The following is a 21053-nucleotide window of genomic DNA, read 5'->3' on the forward strand; positions in this document are numbered from 1 at the left end:
CGGCACTTTTGGTTTTCTGGAGGCTTCTACGACACCACAGCTACTTTTTATTGCTTCTGTGTGGCACTTACCAGTTTTTGCCTTACCTAAGCACAGTTATTTTTATGTGCACATCTGATGTCTCCTGCTGGGTGGCAAATTCTTGTAGGGTGGGGACCGAGCCCCGTGTCCCACTTGGGACCTAGTCTGGAGTCTGTCCCACCTTAGATTCTTGTGGAACATCAGCTGGTATGATGACGGTCAGATGCCCTAAGGTGGTGGAGGAGGGCCAGGGCTCAGAGGCACTGCTCTGGGTAAACTGAGCTGAAAGGTAGCACTGCCTGCATGTCTAGCTGCCTCTCCACTCCCGTGACCCTGCAGCCCAGGGGCAGCAAACTCAAATGCCTACAGGAGAGGGCCGGCAACGACAAGAAAGAGCACCTGCTCTGTCTAGCGGACTATCCTTACCGCTGGCCGCTCACTGGACCACTTGGGGAGTTTTCACAAATGCTGAGGCCTGGGTCCCACTGTCGGAGATGCTGATTTATCTGGTTTAGGGTGCAGCCTGGACAGGGGGACCTTTAAGTGCTTCCCAGGTGACCCCAGGGTGCAGCCGATGGGGAGAACCTTTGGTGTAAGGGCTTTCAAAAATTGCAAAAGGTTGGGGCTTCCCTGCTGGCGCGGTGGTTGAGAGTCCGCCTGCCGATGCAGGGGACACGGGTTCGTGCCCCGGTCCGGGAAGATCCCACCGCGGCTGGGCCCGTGAGCCACGGCCGCTGAGCCTGCGCGTCCGGAGCCTGTGCTCCGCCACAGAAGAGGCCACAACAGAGAGGCCCGTGTACCACAAAAAAAAAAAAAAAAAAAAAAATTACAAAGGTTAAATTGAGGTGTACATCTGCGTACCCTGTCTCCCGCTAACCTTGTGGAAGGAAAGGCCCTCCTGAGAACACGGTGGAGAATCTAATCCTTGAGACCATCTCCTCTGAGATCCACTTCAGGGTCTCCGTTCAGAGCAGCGGGTTTCTAGCCTGGCTGAGGGAGCTTTAGCACACAAAGAATCGGGTAGGGCCTTTGTCTCTCTTTTAAAGGCCTTCCAGATGATTCTGATGTATGCAGAGATGCACAGGATCCTCTGTGGGATCAAGGGCAGAGAATCCTTGATTTAGAGGAAGTCTTGGGGTGTCCTTGGTTTTTAGTAAACACTGAAGGGCCCCACTGTCCTGTCCACCACGGGGTATTAGGTCACGGACCTCTCACTTTGCGTCCTCTCCCCTTCCTGGTTTGAGAAGATGCCGCCTGGGATACAGTCCTGGCTTGGTCACTACTTAATTCTGTGACCTTGGATGAGTGAATTCTGAGGTTCCTTAGGGCTCTGACAGGCTGTGATTTCTGAGGGGCATCTTTAGAAAACTCTCTCATAATGTACACTACAAGGAAAGACAATTTTTCCTACATTGTGCTTGCTTTAAGCACTCTCCACCCCCTTCCCCAGCACGCCCTGCATCTCCAGGAGGCGTGTAGAGCTGCCCAGGGTCCCTCTGAGGGTGGGCACTGTCACCCACCTGCAGCTGCTCCAGGCAATTCCTCCTGCCTCCCTCTTCCTCTGATGCCTGGGCCCTGCCCCCAGAGATTCTGATGATATGTCTGGGTGCAGCCTGGACAAAGGAAACTTCCAGTGCTCCCCAAAGCATGGCTGGAGCTGAGAACATGGCTTTAGGCACTGCTTGCTGGGGTCCTGGGGAGGCAGGAAGCAGAAAGCTCTCCCTGGGGACTCTGGCCCGGCATCTTTCTCCAGGGGGGCCGTATTACCTCCCAACAGAGAGCTGGAGCCCACAGTGCCCTTGCTCACCTAGAACTTTTGCAGGGACCGACCTCAGAGGCCTCCGTAACTCCCGACCCATTCTCAGCCCCTTATGCGCTCACTAAATATTTATTGAGCACCTACTAAACACACACACTCTCTGCCCTCACAGAGCTTCCAGTCACCAGTCCTGACGGGAAAGGGGTCTCCAGCTGCGGGCCCAGGCTGCACACAAACCAACTCCCCGCAAAGGAGAGAAACTTGGCTACCGAGAAGCAGGGTTTTGGGCTAGAGGGGAGCTCTGGCCACTCTGCCAGCGAGAAGGGGGCCTCTACCCTGGGCCCACCTAGCTTGTAGCCAGGCCCCTGACTGTGTGTACTATAGGGTCTTCTCATAGCTGAGCTCAAGACATGGGTGTGGCTACACCAAATCCTGCTTGGAGAGGGAAGCAGCGATCAGAAGACTCAGCCTTGCAGGACGGTGGAGGGTAGAGGGTGGCCATTCCAGCTAATTCTTTCCTCCGAAGTCCAGCAAACAAAAGGAAAGGGAATGGAGGCATTCCCATGGCTATGATCTTGACCTATAGCCCCTAAAGGTCTTACCACTTCAATTCAGTTAAAAAAAATCACCAAGCTAGGCCCTTGGTACACGTGACCAAGACACAGGTCCCTCATAATTCTTTTCAGTCAGGACCGACCGAGCTGGGGACAAATCCTTCCCTTTCTGGGCCCTAAAGAGTTCTAGCTTTGGCCTGACTATCTGGGGCCTTGGGGACAAGACAAGGTTTCTCCGCAGTGCTGGCCAGAGGGCCAGTATCAGGAACGGCTGATACATTACAAGTGCTCCGCCCTGGCTCCTGGCCCTAGGAGGACTCTGTTCCGCATTGCTCTCTCTCTAGCAAGACTTCAAGGGTGAGAGTGGCCACAGGGAGCTCACTCCAAAGCCAGCCTTCGCCGCTCTGTGACAGCAGTTTGTGGTCCTGGCTAGCCCAGGGACACCCACTTGCCCACAGAACAAACGTCAGTCTGTCAGAGACCAAGACCAAGACCTTCAAAGTGAAGGCGTTTCAGACTCTAGTTTCTAAGGAGACATGAGCAAACTATGCTGAGAGTTTCTCCTTCTCTCCTGCACCACCCCTCCCCTCACTCCTCATAAAACTGCAATTTCTGCTTTGCAGACGCTCTCCCACCTACCACCAATGGGTGTCAGGACAAGCCACTGGTCTGACCATTGGTCCTGCTAGAGCTCACTGTGCAGATGGCTTTTTTTTTTTTTTTTTTTTTTTGTGGTATGCGGGCCTCTCACTGCTGTGGCCTCTCCCGTTGTGGAGCACAGGCTCCGGACGCGCAGGCTCAGCGGCCATGGCTCACGGGCCCAGCCGCTCCGCGGCATGTGGGATCTTCCCGGACTGGGGCACAAACCCATGTCCCCTGCATCGGCAGGCGGACTCTCAACCACTGCGCCACCAGGGAAGCCCTGCAGATGGCTTTTTACATGTCCTGTTCTCAGTTTCAGATGTCCAATTGCCAGTCAAAGAGTCAACATTTTGCATTCTCCCCATAGGATCTCTCACTGAGCCATTTAAATCTAAATGGCCTAAACTCTCCTGGGCCTCCTCTCTTTGCCTACATTCCCCAGCTTCGTTCTTTACGGGCCTGTGCAAGGGCTCGGCACAATTCCAAACACCGGCCCTATAGCACCCATGTCTGTGCACCAGGACAGCAAACCTTCAAGTCTTGAGCACCCCAAGACTTTTTGCTGAAAGATCCCAGGCTCCCACCTTGGCCCCATCACTAGCTCTGTGAGTAAACTAACATCTGTGATCTCAAGCTCTCTCTCCTGTAAATGCAGAGTCCGTCACTTTTTGACTCCTGAGACAGGCTATTTTAGGTTTTGAACTGGGCACTGACTGGTGGACCATGGGACGGTCAGGGGGGTCTTGGGGGAGACTCCCGGGAGGTGAGGGGGAGGCATTCTGGGGGCTCAAGGCGGCTGCTATTTACCAACTGGTACAGAAATCATTAAAAATTTGAACAGCCGGCGGATCACGCCGCTGCACGTCAGCCCTAGGCGACAAGGTGATGTGTAGAACCTTCTCTGTTCCTTTGTCTCCTCACCTTTAAAGCAGACGAGATGATGAGAAAATGATCCTTACGCCGATGATAAGAAGAGCAGCTGCCACTGGGGCGCTTTCCACGGCCAAGAGGCTACCCCCGACCACCTCAGTGAGCCCTCAGTGCAATACCCCCAGGAAGACGTTACCTGGTGGAGGACTCGGGTCCAGAGAGTTAAGGTTAAAGGAGACCATGCACAGCATGGCTAAAAGCAAGGTGGCAAAAATCCCATCTCCCACGCTCACTAGCTGTGCCACCCAAGACGAGTGATGTAACCCCGCCTTGGCCTCATTTGGCTCCTCTGTAAGCGCGACTAATGGCCTCCTTTTAGGGCTGCCGTGAAATTCAGCGCGTTGGTGGCACCGGTGCCCCATTATCTGGCACCGGGTGAGCTCTCAGTAAGTGGAATAATAACTTTTATTTCTATTTTTATTATTATTGCCCAAGGTAATAACAGTAGCGTGGCCTTCCTATTCTAAAACCCTATTAATTTACACGACATTCCACATACAAAGGGCTTTAATAGATACCATTTATAATTTGCCTGTGAGTGATAAGGATACGTCTTATCTGAAGTACAAGGTGGGTAATGTGACGGCAGGAGGCGAGGGGCTCGCAGGGGCTCAGGGAGGGCCTGGCTGCGGTGGCTGAAGACCCCAGAGCTCTGGTGCTCGCCCGTCAGCTGCGCTGGCGGTCGCTCCTGCCCTTTTGCCCTTGGATTTGTTCAGTCCCTCCCAGCTCCTCTAGGAAGGGCTCAGCCAGAGGGACCTCTGGGGGCCCTTCCATCTAGTGGAAGCCTGCTCTCTCCTCTGTTGCCAGCACGTGCCCCAGAAAGCAGGGCTATGTCTCTCTGCTTCGTCACTGTGTCCCCAGCTTCTGGGGCAGGGCTGTGACGCAGCAGGTACTGGTAAGCAAGTGTGGAATGGGTGGAAGAGGAACGGATGGGTACAACAGGGTGGGCAAGAAAGGGGCTCCACCTGCTCTAGGCCTTACCTGAATCCTAGCTCGTTCAAGGGTGGTGCCAGAGGTCAGACGAAGAGAGTGTGGAGAGGCCCTAAACCAGCTCCACTAAGAGAGATGCAGGACAGGCCCCATACCCTCCCCTGCAAACCCAGTCTTGCCCTGAGGCCTGCTCGGGCTCAGAGCAGGGCAGCAGGGCTTCCGAGGGGGGTCAGCAGCTGCACTCTCGCTCTCCTGTCCTTCTCTAGGTGACTGCAACTGGGCAAGGCTCTTGGCCTCAAAGGAAGCCAGCCCTGGGCAGCCGGCACCCAGGGCCCACTGGGCCAGCTCAGTGCAATCCAACAGGGAACAGCCTAAGGCAACGGTGGGGACGGCACCCCTGGTTCACAGAGTGTCTGCCCGTGATTCCCTAGGTCTGGGAAGAAGTGGCATCAGCTTTTCAGTGCTAAAGTCTGTTGTCCAGCTGTCCTGGCCCAGGTAATAGGACAGCACCTGCCCAGATGGGGGCCACAGAATCATCAACAGAGGTAGGAACGCTAGGGAGGGAAGCCACGTAATGCTTCTGGGCCCTTACACTTGCTAATCCCTGGACGTGGAGTACCCTTCCCTCACTGGCTGCATGGCAAACTCCTATGTGCACCTCAAAACCCAGTTCAGATGGTGCCCCTTCTTGAAAGCTTTGCTGGCAGTCAGTGACTCCCCAACCCTGCCACCCCTTCCCCCACCCCGTCAGACCACAGGGGGATACATCTGGCTGCCTGTGCGACGCCCCTCCAGGCCCTGACCTCCTCACTCGCTTTATCAGGACCCCTTCCCAATGCCCACAGAGGATCTAGCCCCCGGCAGGTCCTGAGGACACCGTCCGGCACACTACCGAGAATGCGCTCTCATGGCCCACCCCCAACGGAAGGCACCGGCACCACAGGCAGTGACCCCATTGGTTGGGTCTCTCTGAGGCAGGGGATCCAAGCTGACCTGGACTCAGGGAAAATACCTCGGGGTAGGACTCTGCTCTGCCTTTTCAGCCTGGGCAGAAGGAGGGAACGGGGGCCCATCTTGGCCTTCCGGTTTGTCCTTGGCTGTCCTAGACGCATGAGCTGCCCATCCCTCAGGCCTGGCACTGCCGTCTGCCTATAATCTCACACTCTGTTGTTGTTGTTTTGTCTTTTCTAATGCCTGGTCAGTGACCCTTTCAACAACCTGTGAGGAAGGGGATAAGACAAGGAGATCAATAGCCCCATTGGACAGATGGGGAAACTGAGGCCCAGAGGTGGCCTTACTGTCCCAGCAAGCTGGGGACAAGAACTCAGTCTCCCGACTTCCCTCCTGAGAACCGGGGTCTCTGGCTTTGGCACCCCGAGTCACGTTTCTCTTTTGCATGCAGAGGAGTTTCAAGAGGCGTGGAAACCTGCTGGAAAGTGAAACCCGCAATCCCGTCAGTTCAGACTGCTCCAATTCATTTCCGCAAACATTTATTACGTGCCTATTAGGCACCACGCTCTGCTTTCATCACCTGGGAATAGCGTCAGCCCCTGATCTTCTACGCGACGGGAGGAGCACGGGAGGGCATCCACAGCTCATGCCAGAATAGGGGTGGGCTGCGGAATTTTACTTCCTCATTTTCTTTTAAAGCAGCAGCTACACTAAGCCTGACTTAATATTCAAATGAGGGATGAGCCCCCAGTACCCACAGGGCCAGGTGGCGTGGGAGCGGGCTGGCCACAGGAGGAGCTCGCTTGCGATTCCGAATCTGCCTGTGGATCCGATCTGTGAAGGGGGTAATCCCCAGAGACGAAGCTCTGGGCTGGAGGGAGGTGCAGATGAGAGGGCTGGTGATGAAGCAGATGTGTGCGGGCTGCCGTGTCAGGTGGGGCTTCCCTTTACGAGGGAGCATTTCTGTCTACAGTGCTGAAACATCTAGCTGCGGGCGCCTGGGACTGTGGACACGTCAACAGGCCTGGGAAGCCGACCATCCCATCCTGGCACGTCCAGGTGGGCTCCCCTACCCGTCAGGAGCCAGCCATCACTCGCTGGGAGGGCTCCGTTCTGGAACCCAGGCAGAAGCACCGAGCCAGGCGGCACTGGCAGAGCTGAGGACCTACCGCGTCGGGGTATACCAGGGTTCCCCATGAGGGCATTTCTGGGGTAGGGGGTGAGGAAAGAGCCTCCTACAAACGTAAGCAGAGGAAAGTCCTGAGGTTTAAACAGACACCCGAGTGAGGGGTCAGCCCAAGCCGCTGGTTTTGTGATTCCACCACAGTGGCCCTGGAATCGCCTCCCCTGACAGGGTCACAGAGGCTGGGAGGGAGGCCTGCTCCTCTCTCTTCAAGAACTTGACCAGAAAAAGCACCACTTTTTCTGGCGGGAGTACGAGCACAGGTTTCCCGAGTGGGGGCTGAGCACGAGGGCCTCCGCCATGTGGGTGGGCTGGGGGAGGGGTGGACGGAAGGCCTCTGGAGTCGCTCCCTGCAGTGGCCCAGGTCATCCATCCAGGCAGGGCCCCAGGCCTTTGGTGTGGCAGCTATCAGCACGTCTGAACACTTCGCCCGTGTTGTAAACCGGAGGGAACTGACAGATTGGTGTGAGCTAGCTCAGGAAGCAGCCCCTTGCCCCGGGCTGCTTTCCCCAGTCATCTGGCATAAGGCAAACTCCTTCCCCTTCCAAAAACTCGGGCCCTCTTCCCTCTGCTTTCCACATTCAAGCCACAGCCCTCAGGATAAGACAGACCACTAAGACTTGGTCTTTGCTCCAAGACTAGACGATGTGACCGAAGCTTACACTGCAGAGCCACAACTGAAGATGGGCTACAGCAGCTTCTCCGCCAGAGAGAACAGGATATCCTTGAGCTATGGCACCTCTCCTCAGACCACACCCCCTCCCTCGGTGTGGAACAGAATGACTATCTTTTAGAGGGACCAAAAATCAACCAGCACCTGAGAACCATCCATCATCAGACTGGAGACATGGAAGGCAAAATACGTGGTGAGCAGTTGTGAGTTCCGGATCCAGCAACCACGCAGGCATCACTAATCAACCACAGCTCCCTTTCTGCTGAGCTAAGACTCGGCCTCAAGATCATTCTTAAGCCAGTGCTCCAGGAAGCCAGTCCCCATCAGGCAACATCAGCACCTGAATGAAATCTGTTTTCCATCACTGAGGACGTAGAAGCACAAACTGGTACTTCCTGAACCAGAGTCCCAGGTTTCGCCGCCTGGAACCTGTACCACCCGGCTGTTCCCACACAGTCATCCTAGGAGGGAGGTGGCAGCACTGAGCCAGGGATGCTAGCCTGACTCTCCTGGCTGCCCCCAGGGCCCTGTGTCTGAGGTCACTTCAGTAGCCAAGGCTGTGGCTCAGACACTTTTTTGACGGTTGGGGCTGCATTAACCCTGCTGTCCCAGTAGAGCTGAAAGACCCCCAAAGGGCCGCAGCCAACCTGAGGCAGGGGGAGAGGAACAGAGCCCCGAGAGGAAGAGGCAGAGAGGAGGAGAGGCAGTGCAGAAAGAGGGGAGCATTCTTTTGAACTCACCCACATGGGTCCCTCACTGCCCCCCCCCCCCCCGCCCCAAACCCCTTCTGACTCACTTTGGAAATCTGACCACAACACTCCTCTACCTAAAATCCTCTAAGGGCTTTTCATGTGTTTTGCGGATCAAATGTGAATCCCGGAACCTGCCCCCCTTTCTAACCTTGTCTCCCCTGACCCACCCCCATCCCCTTAACTGCTCTTAGTCCCTGGGACCTGCACCGCAGCCCCTTTCAGGTTTGTGGCAGAGTTTGCTAAGTGTCCCCTAATAAATATTTCACTCTTCTTCCTTAATACCAGAATCCTGTTTTTAGCTGGCACATGCTTACCAGGAATAAAGACATTCCTGAGGTTCCTTTGCAGCTACAAGTGGCCATGTGACTAAGGCCTGACCAATGGGATCTAAGCAGAGTGCCACACATAACTTCTAAGAAGTGTTATTAAAGGGAAGAGGTGTGTTCTTCTGGGATGAGTACGTAATGGCTGGAGCCTGAGCAGCCTTCTTAGTCTATAAGATGGAGTCTTACATTGAAGAGAATAGGACACAAAGATAAAAGAAACCCAGACCCTTGATACTGTGGAGCCACATCCAGGCTTCTTTCACACTGGAGAGAAAAAACAAATTCTTATTTTGCCTAGGTATTATTATATTGCATTTTCTTTCTTTTAAAAAAATACTTGATTCAGTGTCTAAGCATGTCATTTCTCTACCTGGGATACACTTCCTTCTCTTCTTTACCCAGCTAATTTTATTTGACTTTGTAAGACCCAGTAGTGGTGTCACCCCAGGCAGGACCAACAGCCCGTCTTTGTGCCCTTACAGCGGAGAGAGATTCCCTCTCTCTAGCTAAGCACCTGTCCCCTGATGCCCGATGGGTGTGATCACCGGCTGTCTCCCTCGGCTGGGCCGTGAGCATCCTCAAGGAGCTATAGCCTTATGCACGTCCAGATATTTGGTACCTATCCACTGCTGGATGATCAGTACATGGGGAGGGAGGGAGGGAAGAGCGGGGGTGAAGCAAGAAGTCCCAGCAACTCCCTCGGGGATTCCCAATCATTCCTTTCACTGATAAGTAGGTCCCCTAGCAGGCAGCTTCATCGGGGGTGACGAGGAAGAGAAAACCACTCTGGAGAGTGGCAGAATAAGAACACCAAGGCCCACTGTTTCTGAAACTTCCAGTTGTATAGCATTCACCAATTTACAGGGCATGTTCACATATACACATCACCCTAGGTAATTCTAAAAACCTAACTCACTAGGCACTGTTATAATCCCGAGGGCTCAGAGGGCTAAGTCACTTGCTCAAGGTCACATGGCTACTATGTGGCCAAGTGACCGGGAAATGAGATCTTCTAGCCTCATGTCCAGCAACACAGGTGCCTCCTCGGACCTGCACCGTACAGGGGAGTTAGGAAAGCAAGCTACGTGCAAACCACACGTGGGCAGGTGTGCACAGTGCGGGCACGGGCTCACACACACCTGGCGCACAGATGCGAGGGGCTCCAGGTGTTCGGTGGCATTTTCACTCGAGGGCAGGGGGTGATGGCAGAGGAAGGGGGCACGGGAGCGGACCGAGCAGCTGCTGCATGCAAGCGCTCTACCACGGCTCAAGGACAGGGTCACCTCGAGCAAGTGCAGGGGGCACGCGGAAGCAGAGAGGGCTGGGGGCAGGCGGCAGCCAGGGGGAGTGCGCATGCTTTCAGAAACCGCACTAGGCTGTCACTGGTCCCGGTTATTTAGTGCCTTCACCTCCCCCGGAGCGAGAGCAGGACACTGTCGGGCTAAGAGACGGCAGCACACAGCATGTCCGTGGTAAACAATTTATTTTTCTACCTCAGTTGCTTACAGGGGTAAAAATAAAACGGCAACAGGGAGAAGCACAGACGAACTATTTACAGGGATGAAAATTCACAACGGCTAAAACGTCTGTGAGGCAAGCATATACTAGGACAAGCTCACCAAAGCAAAGCAATTCATAGCAGAACAAAATGAAGAGGAAAGAAGCCAAACAGATTAAAAAGAGCAAACAGCACTCACGAAAAAGCCTGAGCGAAAATAAAAGGAAAGGAACCAATGATTACATCAAGCATCTTTAATGAGATGAACACAACTGCACAGGTTGGGTCTAAAGGACACTGACATTCAAAAGGATGGACGGAATGCATCCGACGGAAGCACGCAGGTCACTTCTCACAAACCCTGAGCGTGAACAAGGGGTGACTCTTGAGGGCCCAACTGAGCTGTACTTCGTTAATCCAAGAGAGTGGGGAAGTGGACGGATCGGGGTCATTGGGAAAGGAAGCCCTTCTGGGGGTGACCATCGGGGGTACCGACCTGATCAGGACAGACCCTCTGTGTTCGCGCCCTCTGACCCCAGTGGGCCAAGAGGCCCTTGATGCCAGCAGGGAATGCAAGGCCAGTAGGCGGCGAGGTGAGGGCAGAGGTGCCAGGGAAAGAGGGACCCGGTGTGGATCGGGGCCCACAGGGCCTGAGATGTGGCAGCACCTGGGTGCCTCCACTGTCCCTTCCCGAAGAGCAACAACCACTGAGGGACTGGCCCCCAAAGACAAAGACAACCAGATAATGTTTATATAATTTTTCTTCCAGATTAGATCGTTCACATTAGTATTTATAGAATAGTCTCTGTGTGTGTGTGTGTGTGTGTGTGTGTGTGTGTGTGTGTGTTCACTTCTGGTTCTGTCCGCCACAGGACACAGGTGCTCCAAGTCACATATCCCCAACCCCTGCGGGCTCCAGCACTTAAAAGCTCACCCATGAAATGCCCCAACAAGCCTATTTGGTGATTATTTAAAATAATTTGAGGCCTTCTTCCTAGATGCCCTTGAGGAAGGCTCTACAAAGTTTGTGAGAAGTTTCCCCCCGGCCCCATGACATTCTGGGAGGGTGGCAGGTGGAATATGTGGGGAGGTGTCCACAGTGCATACGAGAAGCAAACTGGGAGGGGACTGGAGGATAAAATTGCTTTTAAAAAACTGAAAGAAGCATTGAGGACAGGAGTCTTTTCCAAGAATTAAAAATGAGAAAAAGGACATTCGTTCCAACAGGCAGTTACGACAGTGTTCAGTGGGCACTGACAGCAGCGGGGTGGCCCCGGCAGGGACTGTGTCCTCTCTCTAGTAATGGTGGCAAACCCCAATTTGTTATGCCTCTCTTAAGAGCTAGTTGATAAAAATTATGTCTTGTGAAATCGGCAAGTAGTCTGCAAAGTGAAATAAGAACAGAAATTAACAGATTGAACTGAAATGAGGGTCCAGAGGGGGGAAAAAGAGAGGAGACCACCGATCAGGATCGTGATAAGTCCAGGCCCCACACCGACCCACGAGGGCTGGGCTGGGGGTAAGGGGCACGCGGCGGACCATCTGGGCTTGGGAAGAAGGAGCCACGTCCACGGTGGCTGAGCGTCACTCAGTCTTTCTGGAAGAGAACTACTCCCACTCGAACAGTTATCTGAAGCCCATAGCCCCCTTTATTGGAGCAGCTCTCCTTTATTTTCATAGAAGCCTAAAGGTGGGCAGAGACAGGCATTTCTTAACACCAACTGTGCAACCAGGAAGGTCTGCAGCAAGCCCAGGTCACACAGGTAAAGCAGGGACACCAGCGGATGAGATGGGGATTCACAGAAAGGGCCAACTCAGGTGAAGAGGCGGCACCTTCCCGCAGGGGATGCAGGATACTCGGCGTGTGGTGAGGACACACAGGACGCAGACCTCAGCAGCCCTCCAGGACGGGGGTGTCCTTCCGCTGCTCTTAGCTACCTTGCATCACCCCACAGGATGGATTCAGGAAGGGCTGGGAGGGGTGCGGGAGGTACACGCATCACAAGAGAGACGAGGTGGGCAGTGGGTGAAGTGGGCACCGCTGAGAGCATGGAAAAGGAAGACCGCGAAGAAAAGACACCAGGCAGCTTGGTGGTGATGAGATCATCTGTGCTGACGTCGCTGACTCACAGGCATGGGGAGGGGGTCAGCAGAGCCACCCTGACAGGGGCGAGGAGAGGGCAGAGTTGGGTTGCCCTCCCCTGGCTCACCCCTCTGCACCCCAGCCCCCCTGGCCAGATCCACTGAAGACGTTCCTTACTGGCACAGGGCAAGAGACTCACGTCAGAACGCTGCAAAGCTTCCCTGCCCCTGAGGCCGAGGCTCCAGGAGGAGTCTGGGAAACCACAGGGGCCTACCTGGGCTCTGTGCGCTAGAATCCTCGGCTGCTGGAGGCTCCTGGACAGCAGACAGAGCTACCTTTCCACAGGAGGCCACTCCTCCAGGGGCAGGGTCACCCCCAAGCCCATTCCATGTCCCTTTACCACCACCCTCCCACCGGCTCTGTTCCCAAAGCCCTGGCTTGCGGTGAAGGGCTAGGCACCTGGGGGATCCCATCTCATCCTACCCAGCCTCAGCTGGTCACTCTTGCATCTCTGTCTGTCCTGCATACATGTCCATCTAGGGCAGACCCAAGGATGCAGGTCCCTGGGACACAATTCAACCAGATATTTCCTGGGCTGGCTCATGGGGCCCCGAGGGCAGGTTCTCAGATGAGACGGGGGCCTGAGCAAGGAGTCCACTGTGTCACCCCTCCCCCGAATTATACCGGGTTAGGATCCCTAACGGTTTGCTGGGACTAGTGCTACACTGAGGGGGCAATGGCAACCTGACTGTGAAGGGAGGTAGGCTTCAAGCACACAGAGCAGCAAGGCACTCTCACCGAGCCAGGGTGTGTGACCCTGCACATCTTCTTATCCCCTGGGGAGGAAGGTAGGGGAGGGAAGGAGAGGAAAGGCTTCCCCAAAACTACCACCAGCTTCTGGGCTGAGCAGGACAGGCAAGGAATGGAGAACAGGGATGGTGACACACAAGGTCTCTCCAGGAGAGGCAGTGCCCGCATGCACGTGCGTGTGGGGACCAAGCACCCCTCATCATAACACACCTCTTCATGTAGGCTCTGGAACAGCTCCATCCAACAGAACTTTATGTGGTGATGGAAACGTTTTATATTCTGCAGACAGTAGCCACTAGCCACGTGGCTGCCGAGCAACTGAAGCGTGGCTAGTGTGGCCGAGGAACCGAATTTTCCATTTTACTTAATTTTACTTAAATTAAATGTAAACCTTGGTCGCTGCCTGTGGCTAGCGCGATCGTACTGGACAGACGGATGCTAGGAAGATGACGGGGTATGGCAGTTAAGACCCAGGCCACCTGGGTCCCAATCCTGGCCCTGCCCCTTACTGGTTGTGACCCCTTGAACAGGGCTTCTACCTCTCCAGGCTTCAGGGTCCCCATCCGTAGAGGGAAAATCTAGAGGAGGCACCTGGCCCGGTGCCGGCTTCTCAGCTTGTGGTGTCTGGTGTCCTGCTTGGAGAGGCCCGTGGCCACCTGAGCTGCCACGGGCACCAGAGGAGCGGTGCGGAGGGCTCCCTTGGGGCAGCTGAGGATGTTTGCTGAGGGGCCCACCCTGGTGGGGAAACCACCCGGCCCAGGGGACACACCTGTGGGCAAGTCCCACCACGCATCCCCTCCACCTGAACTTCTGCTTCTGTACCTGCTGTTGTCTTCCGCCTCCCCCGCTATCAGAAAGGTGCACGGACCCCAGCGACCATCCTGCCCAAACCCCTCATTTCCAGAAAACAAAAGGGAGGCCCCGAGATGCTGGGTGACCTGCCTATGGCCATGGTCAGACAGGACAAGAGCCTAGGGCTTCTGTTGCTGGTTGAGGATCTGTCCCCCATAGAGCATGGCTCTCAGTGTCCCACATGCCTCCTGACCTCCCCCGACACACCCCTTCCCCACCCGAAGCTCAGTCTGAGGCGCAGGTGGGACCGGCCCCTCGCACACCGCACGCCCTGCCCTCCACTGCCTTCAGAGCGCCGTCCCCCCAGGGCCATGTCCTGCTCGCCTCGCCGCCTTGCAGCTCAGGCCTCCGGGTTTAGGAGGATGACCAACCAGGAGAGGAAGCCCAGTTCCCTAGCGGCCCCTGCCAAGACACAGAGCCCAGAGGGCAGAACTCTTGCTCCTAGCATCTTCTCTACACACCCCAGCGGTCCTTAGAACACAGACACACCCGAGCACCCCCAAACGTTCTTGCTGTACTCCAGGTCTGGGGAAGGCTGGCTTCCCCGCTTCTAGGGAAAAGCAAGCCCCATAAAACATCACTTTCTTCATGCCCCTCCCCCATCCCTGCAGGACCACGGCCCCCGCTGCCCCACAGGTGAGAGTCCCAGGCCTCCCGGTTACATGGAAGCTAGAGCAGCCTGGGCACGCGAGTGGGTATCACCGGGCGCTCTGCCTTGAGTCTCTGACGCCCACATGGAGGGAAGGGAGAATCTAACCAACCCCCCGCCACCATCACTCAGGACAGAGAGCAGACCCAAACCCAAGAGCACACCCAACACACATGTATGTCAGAAGGGCACCGGAGCCAGACGAGGGGAGGAAGGAAGGTGAGGTCTAGACAGCAAGGCACGTGAATGCTGGGGAGGCACAGGGTGACAGAAAACCCTGGGCCCCAAGTTCAGTCCCCTCCCCAAGGAGAGAGAACCTGGAAGAGGTTTCAGAAAACAGAGGGCAAGCAGAGGTAGGGCTCCTGTCTTTCCCTTTCCCCTACAAGCCACTCTCAACCAGTGAAATACTTCAGTTAATCAGAAACTGGGCTGCATCCTGACCTGGATACAAGGTCAAGTGGATCTGAAACTTAGCACCTGTAGGTCATTTCGTGAATGGATGTATGCATGAGTTGGTTCTCCTTAGGGGTTCCCCTCTCCCCAATGCAGCCCACCTCCCATGTCCCCAAAGCCCTGGGAGACAAAGCCACTCACCTGGGAACTGATAGCCATAGCTAGGAGCAAATCCAGGGTAGCCGCGGCCATAGGTTGCCACAAAGTTGGGGTAGCCTTGAACACAGAGAGAAAGACCACGTCGGTTAGCGCAGCTGCTTCAGGTTGCGGGAGTCCGAGGGAGGGCGGGAGTGAGACACAGTCCGAGTTATTTTCCTCCACAAAATTACTTGTCTCCCATGGGAGTCTTTACCCAGGGCCTGGGTCACCCCTCGCCCATGGCTGGGGCACTGCTGTCAGCCTGCTGGTGGTTAGCCCGTATTTGGGCCGAGAGACCCCCAAAGCCCACGCACTTTCTTGAACCTGCAGAGTAAATGCCACAGGTTAGCCCCAGACTCTCGGCCAGCGCCGGGCGCTGACATTTACAGAGCTTACCCTGTATGTACTTTACCTTAAGGCTACTGACAGTAGGAGATTAAAGTCCTTCGCCAGCACCATGGACAGAGCATCAGGAACGCGGGGTGGGGTCACAGTCTAGGGGCAAAACTCGGGGCTGACTCTGTGCCTCTGGAAAAACACTGGGCCCAGTGAACCATGGCCCGGGGGATGCAGGGACCAAGCCACGTCCAAGCAGGGACACTCCACCGTATCTTCCCAAGGCCCTGGGAGAACAGGGAGGGCCTGGCTGTGCTAAATGTGCACCACAAGCGTGAACCCAAAGCCTCAACAGGCATTTCCCAGCAAGCACGCTCCTTCCAGGCACCCGTCTCAGCAGATTACCTGGGGGTGCTGGCTAACCGCTGCTGGACTGGGCATGGGGTGCAGAGGAAAGAACTGGCAAGTTCTGGCGTCCCTGTGGTCGTCTCCGATCAGTTACCGGTTACCGATCCCCCATGAGACGCCACTGCAGCTCCCTACCCTTCGTGGTGCCCACTCAGACCCTCACTCCTCACGTCCCGACTTCTTGAGTTCGGCTACAAAGAAGGCTGGGGTAGCCTTCTTGGATGGAAATTCCACTGGCCATAGCAGACCCATGGCTGCCCCGTTCCCAGCCTGCCAGGCTCCCTTTTCTTCCCTTCGCTCCATATAGAAGAAACTCAGTCCATTCACGCTCTTAAAATACCACCCTGGCCAGCCTGCCACCTACTTTACCACCACCACCACTGCCAGCCTGACCTCCGCTCTGACCTCTGAGCGGGATGCCTGTGGCTCTTTTCGGCTGCCCAGCACCTGAACCCCCTTCTCTGTGTCTGAGTCTTGGAGACGGGCCTGCCTCCCATCATGGAAGCAGACTGTGAACCCAGGCTGGGCCAGTGCAAGTCTTCTCCAGGTGCCAGTGGGGCAGAGGAGGGCGGACGGTTCAGAATCTATTCTGGCGTCAGCAGCAGAGCCCGGGGTCCACTGGTGGCAACAGTGGCCCCCTAACCAGGTCATTCCTGGGTTGTCCCCTTGGTGGGGCTGTGGCTGACCGCCCAGCTCCCCAGTTCCTGCCTGTTCCCCAGCCTTCCTGGCACTTCTGTCCGTTGCCCAAGCCCCTTCCAATAATCTCTTTTACTGTCTATAGCAGCCAGAGTTAGTTCTGTTGCTTTGTCACCAAAACGCTAGTAGAAAGCATTTTGATGGGCAGGTTTAGGACAGTCTCCACGCCCTCTGACCATAAGGCCCATAAGTGGCGGCTTTCCACACGTATCCTTGCGGCTCCATACAGCAACTTAAACACCCTAGAGCCAGGCTCTGGGGTCTCATCATCCACTTCCAAGGTGGATCCTCACATGTCACAAGCATTTTCGGACCCTGCAGGTGATGGCTGACACCAAGATCATTCACTAAATTCCAGCCTGGGTGCAGCACCACGAGTTAGTTTGTGGGTCTTCCTGCTGCCTGCTCATGGCGCTTTCATGCTGAAGGCGGTCCAAAAACGGGACCCACCCTCCTTCGCTTTCCTCTGCTTGTTGGTGTCACAGCTTTCATCTTGACCGGAAGATCTGTCATCAGACCTAAGACAGAAGTTCACTGGACTAGACATCAGGAGATGGGTTCCAGCCCTGCCTCTGGCCCAAGGCCACGTCATCGGGGTTCTTCCCTTCCTTCTGGGAGCTTGAGTCTTGCCATCTGTAGAAAGCTTCGCAGGTCCCCTGAAGTGCTGATGGGCCCCAATTCTCAGAGACCAGCTGTGGCTCCTTTCCCTCGCTTCGGCCAGAGCCTTTCCAAATTTGCAGTCACCGCTCACTGGCCAGTTGATCTGTTTACACCCCACAAGGGTCTTTCTGCATGAGTTTATTTCCCAGCACTTGATGCCTTGCTGACAGAGGGATGCCCAGACCAACCAGGATGACCTGGCGGCTTTGTCTTGACTGCAGAGGAACAGACCCCAGTGAGTCGCTGAGCTCTGGCACCCAACGGGGAAAGAGAGACAGAGGGACAAAGTATAGGGACAGAGACGGGGACTCGGGTGCCTTAAGTGGACACACACATACTGGCTCCTTCCTTGGTATTTATCTCATGGCTGGCCAGCCCAATTCTCCTCCAAATTAATCACCTGCTATCAAATCAGATCTTTCAGCAATAGACTTCTTACCATGATTTCAACAATACTGATTAATGAATTATATGCAAACAGCCAAGTCACTGCTGCCCAAGGGCTTTCCTAGTGAAAAATGACTCCTTTGCCTCTAACTTCAGTGCTGGGGGGTCTTAAATATTTTAGTGTTAACGTGACAGCAAAAACCTAAGCCCATGTGTCACCTTCCGAGACTCCCTCAGGGTGGGTGGGGTGGAGGGTGGTGGAACGCCCAGTCCCTCCCTGATTCGAGTCACCAGTAGGATTCCATTGTATCTGCCTACTTCCTGGCACACTCGCAAGTCTTCACCAGGAATGAGGAAGAGCATGGTCAAGTTCACCCCAGTTGGGGGCCTCACCCCAATCTTCCCAGGCATGTCAAAATTGTCTCCTGTTCAACAAAGATGAGAATTTGGCATCTGCCCGAGTGGGGGCTCTTATCTCCGCCCCCCATCGCCGAACATCCTCTGGGTCGGGCAGATGAAATCATAAATTTATAATACAACATTACTTCAATTTTCCTCTTCATTTACTGCTGTGCAGTCAGCTCTGCTCCAGCGGTTCACAGCCCCAGCCACATGGGGGAAACCGGCTGGCTGCGTATCAGTAGCACGTTATGGCAGACCCACGCGGGCGCTCCATCAAGCCACATCCCGTTGAGATGACCCGGCCACCGCTTCCATTAGCAGCCGGGCCCCTCCCTCACTGGCCACTGCACGATTTATTTGCTCCAGTACTCTGGATGCCTGATCAAGCCCACAGTAATGATCTCTTGTCAAAAAAGGAAAAAACCAAGCCTTCTGCCTGGATGACCACCTTTCTTGCAGACAGGCTTTCCATGGTGGGGGGAAAAAAAAAAAAATCAGAAATCAGCAAGAGAATTTGAAGTTGCCAGTTGGCTCATTTGGGGCACCCCCCCCCCTTTTGGGATGCTGGCAGAATTCTCAGAATTGTGGTTCTAGATCTTTGTTCCAATCCTAGAAGATGTTTGCACATGACTCATCGTTTTTCCAGGCTCTGTTACTCAGCTACTCAAGAGTCACAGAAAACGGCTCCCATCAGGCCCCCAACTTGAAAGAGACAAGAGACGGGGCTGTTTATCCAGGGAGCTGCCAGCGTGTGACACATCTGCCGCGTGGCGTGCAGGGCGTTGCCTGGGGCACCACGGTGGCTCCATGAGGTCTGCATACAGATGCGACACCAAGCGCCAAGGGCCCTTTCCAGGCCGTAGTCTACAAGGACGCTGGGCCCCCAGACTCATCTGGAGTTGCAGGGGTTCCTCCAGACCTGTGCTGTCCCATTAAAGTTTAATTGAATTTAAATTATATAAAAAGAAAACTTCAGCTCTTCAGCCCCGCCTCAAACGCTCAATAGCCACATGCAGCTAGCGGCCACCGTCTTGGGCGGTGCGGATATACGACCTTTCTACCATCGCCGAGAGTTCTAGCGCAGTGTGCTGCTCTAGATGGAAAATGAAAAGCTGAATTTTGAGTTTCCTCTGTTTGCTAGAAAACAGCTGAACAAATGGAGACCTCCTTGGGGATGACCTCAAACAGATATTCTGGGGAAAGACAAATCCCAGTTGACATGACAAATGAGTCTAGGCATGCAGCTCTATGTTCCAGCCAATCTCCTTCTGATCAGTGAATGCCAGCAGATTAGAGCTCTTCATCCCTTCCAGACAAAAAAAAAAAACTTTTTTTTTTGCTTTCATTTCCGGGGGGCTGAATGTTGGGGAACACCGGGTCAGGATTTCACAGCGCCGCTAGAATGCCTCTGGCTTTCTTCAGCTGGTCAGCAGTGTCTCTCCACTTCTGGGACCGCAGGGTGAAGCTTTCCTTCAAAGCCTCAGCAATGAGGTATTTCTCTATCACTGCTACCACACATGTTAAATGGTGTGTGCCCAGCGAGGTCAAGATAGTTAGAGGCGGTAGGATTATACGGCTGAGAAGGCCAAGAGGAATCAGATATATCAACAATAATCATGTTTGCTTTTATTAAGTCCACTTTCATTAAGAAAAACCAAACAGATTCTAGTGCACTGGGTGGGCGAGGCAGCGAACAAAGTCTGAGAGCTGCAAAAATACCTTTCCTAAGGGTCTTAGTTGATTTTGGTTTTGTCGAGCTCAAAGGCAGGGAGACTGACCTAAGGATGATTCCTTCTCTTCTCTCGTACACTTTCTTAAAGGAATTCCCGTTGGGCTGATTATTCCACGATTCTGTCAAAGGCTATGAAAGCTAAAACCAAAACAGCTGTAGGGCTCCTCCCAAGAATGTTTGCTGCCACAGCAAGAGAGATCAAGAAAGAATAACTGCAACTGAAAGTATGGAGAAAATCTTAAAGGGTATTTAAAAATTAGTTCCACAGTTTCCAAGTCATTTATGGACCAGTGTGTCTGCTGTCTCACTAGGATGTCTACTCCCTGATAGCAGACTTCTTTCTCTGGTGCCTCCTAAGCATCTAGAACAATGCCTGGCACTCAGGAGGTACTCAATAAATATTTGTTGAACGAATGGATTTAAAAGCTTTAATGGGTTACAGTCTCACTTCTAAAAATCCCTAACAGTGTTATGTATTTTTCTGCTGTTTCGACGATAAAAGTTTAAATCGCTGAAACCTCATCTCATTAACAAACTTAAAAAAAAGTGTTTCTGCGTGAGCCAAGTTCATTAGCCGAACTGTTGGCGGTGGCAACGGTGGTGATTCTAGGACTGATATGCGGGCCTAGTGCACCACAGAGATGGTGACCCAGGTGACTGATGGAGTCAGGTCAGGCCATCTTGCCAAAGGATTAGACTTCATTGGTGACATCACTTTAAGGGAAGAAGCAAGGGCTTCAGTTACAGCACAGCAGATGGCACTCTCCTCGACCAAGAGTCCAGAGGCCCAGGGTGCCAAACTGTGCCAGTGGGTGAAAGAGAGGGCAGCCCTGGGAGTTTCTGGCGAGCGCATCAGAGAAAGCTCGGTGAAGACCCAAGTCTGGCTGGGGAGGCAACAGGCCAACCAGATCGTGAGACTGTGAGTTTGTTCCCTGGGTGGTGGTCTGATTCCCCCTTCTGCCTGGACCTCAGGCTGAGCTGGTTCCCAACTGGGGACACATTTGGGGACCTCTCAGGAGGCCCTGTCTCAGCAGGCATCTAGATGTCCTCCACATCGTAGCTGGGGAATTCAGGAGGGCTGGGAGCTGATGAGGGCTGGAGTCCAGTGCACAGATCTTGTTGGGGGGTAGAAATTCAAAGATAATCCAACTCCCTTGGCTGGGGGTCCAAGGAGGAGGCTGCAGGTGCCATGGCACAAGTCACACGCAGATGCAGGTCTAGCTATGTT

At 54.4% G+C, this 21053-nt stretch overlaps 1 protein-coding gene across 3 annotated transcripts in view; it reads right to left on the reverse strand.

The window, feature by feature from the left end:
- Nucleotides 1-21053, reverse strand: part of MSI2 (musashi RNA binding protein 2) — a 379231-nt gene that overhangs the window by 27828 nt on the left and 330350 nt on the right. For 2 of the 3 annotated variants that reach the window (XM_065896502.1, XM_065896501.1), the window contains exon 10: nt 15208-15282. In XM_065896502.1, the coding sequence (XP_065752574.1) occupies nt 15208-15282 (75 nt within the window). Of the gene's footprint in view, nt 1-11560; nt 11602-15207; nt 15283-21053 lie in introns of those variants that run through there. The other variant, XM_065896503.1, reaches the window with a different exon arrangement.

The sequence above is a fragment of the Phocoena phocoena genome, chromosome 19 (assembly GCF_963924675.1).
Source record: "Phocoena phocoena chromosome 19, mPhoPho1.1, whole genome shotgun sequence".
Classification (NCBI taxonomy): domain Eukaryota; kingdom Metazoa; phylum Chordata; class Mammalia; order Artiodactyla; family Phocoenidae; genus Phocoena; species Phocoena phocoena.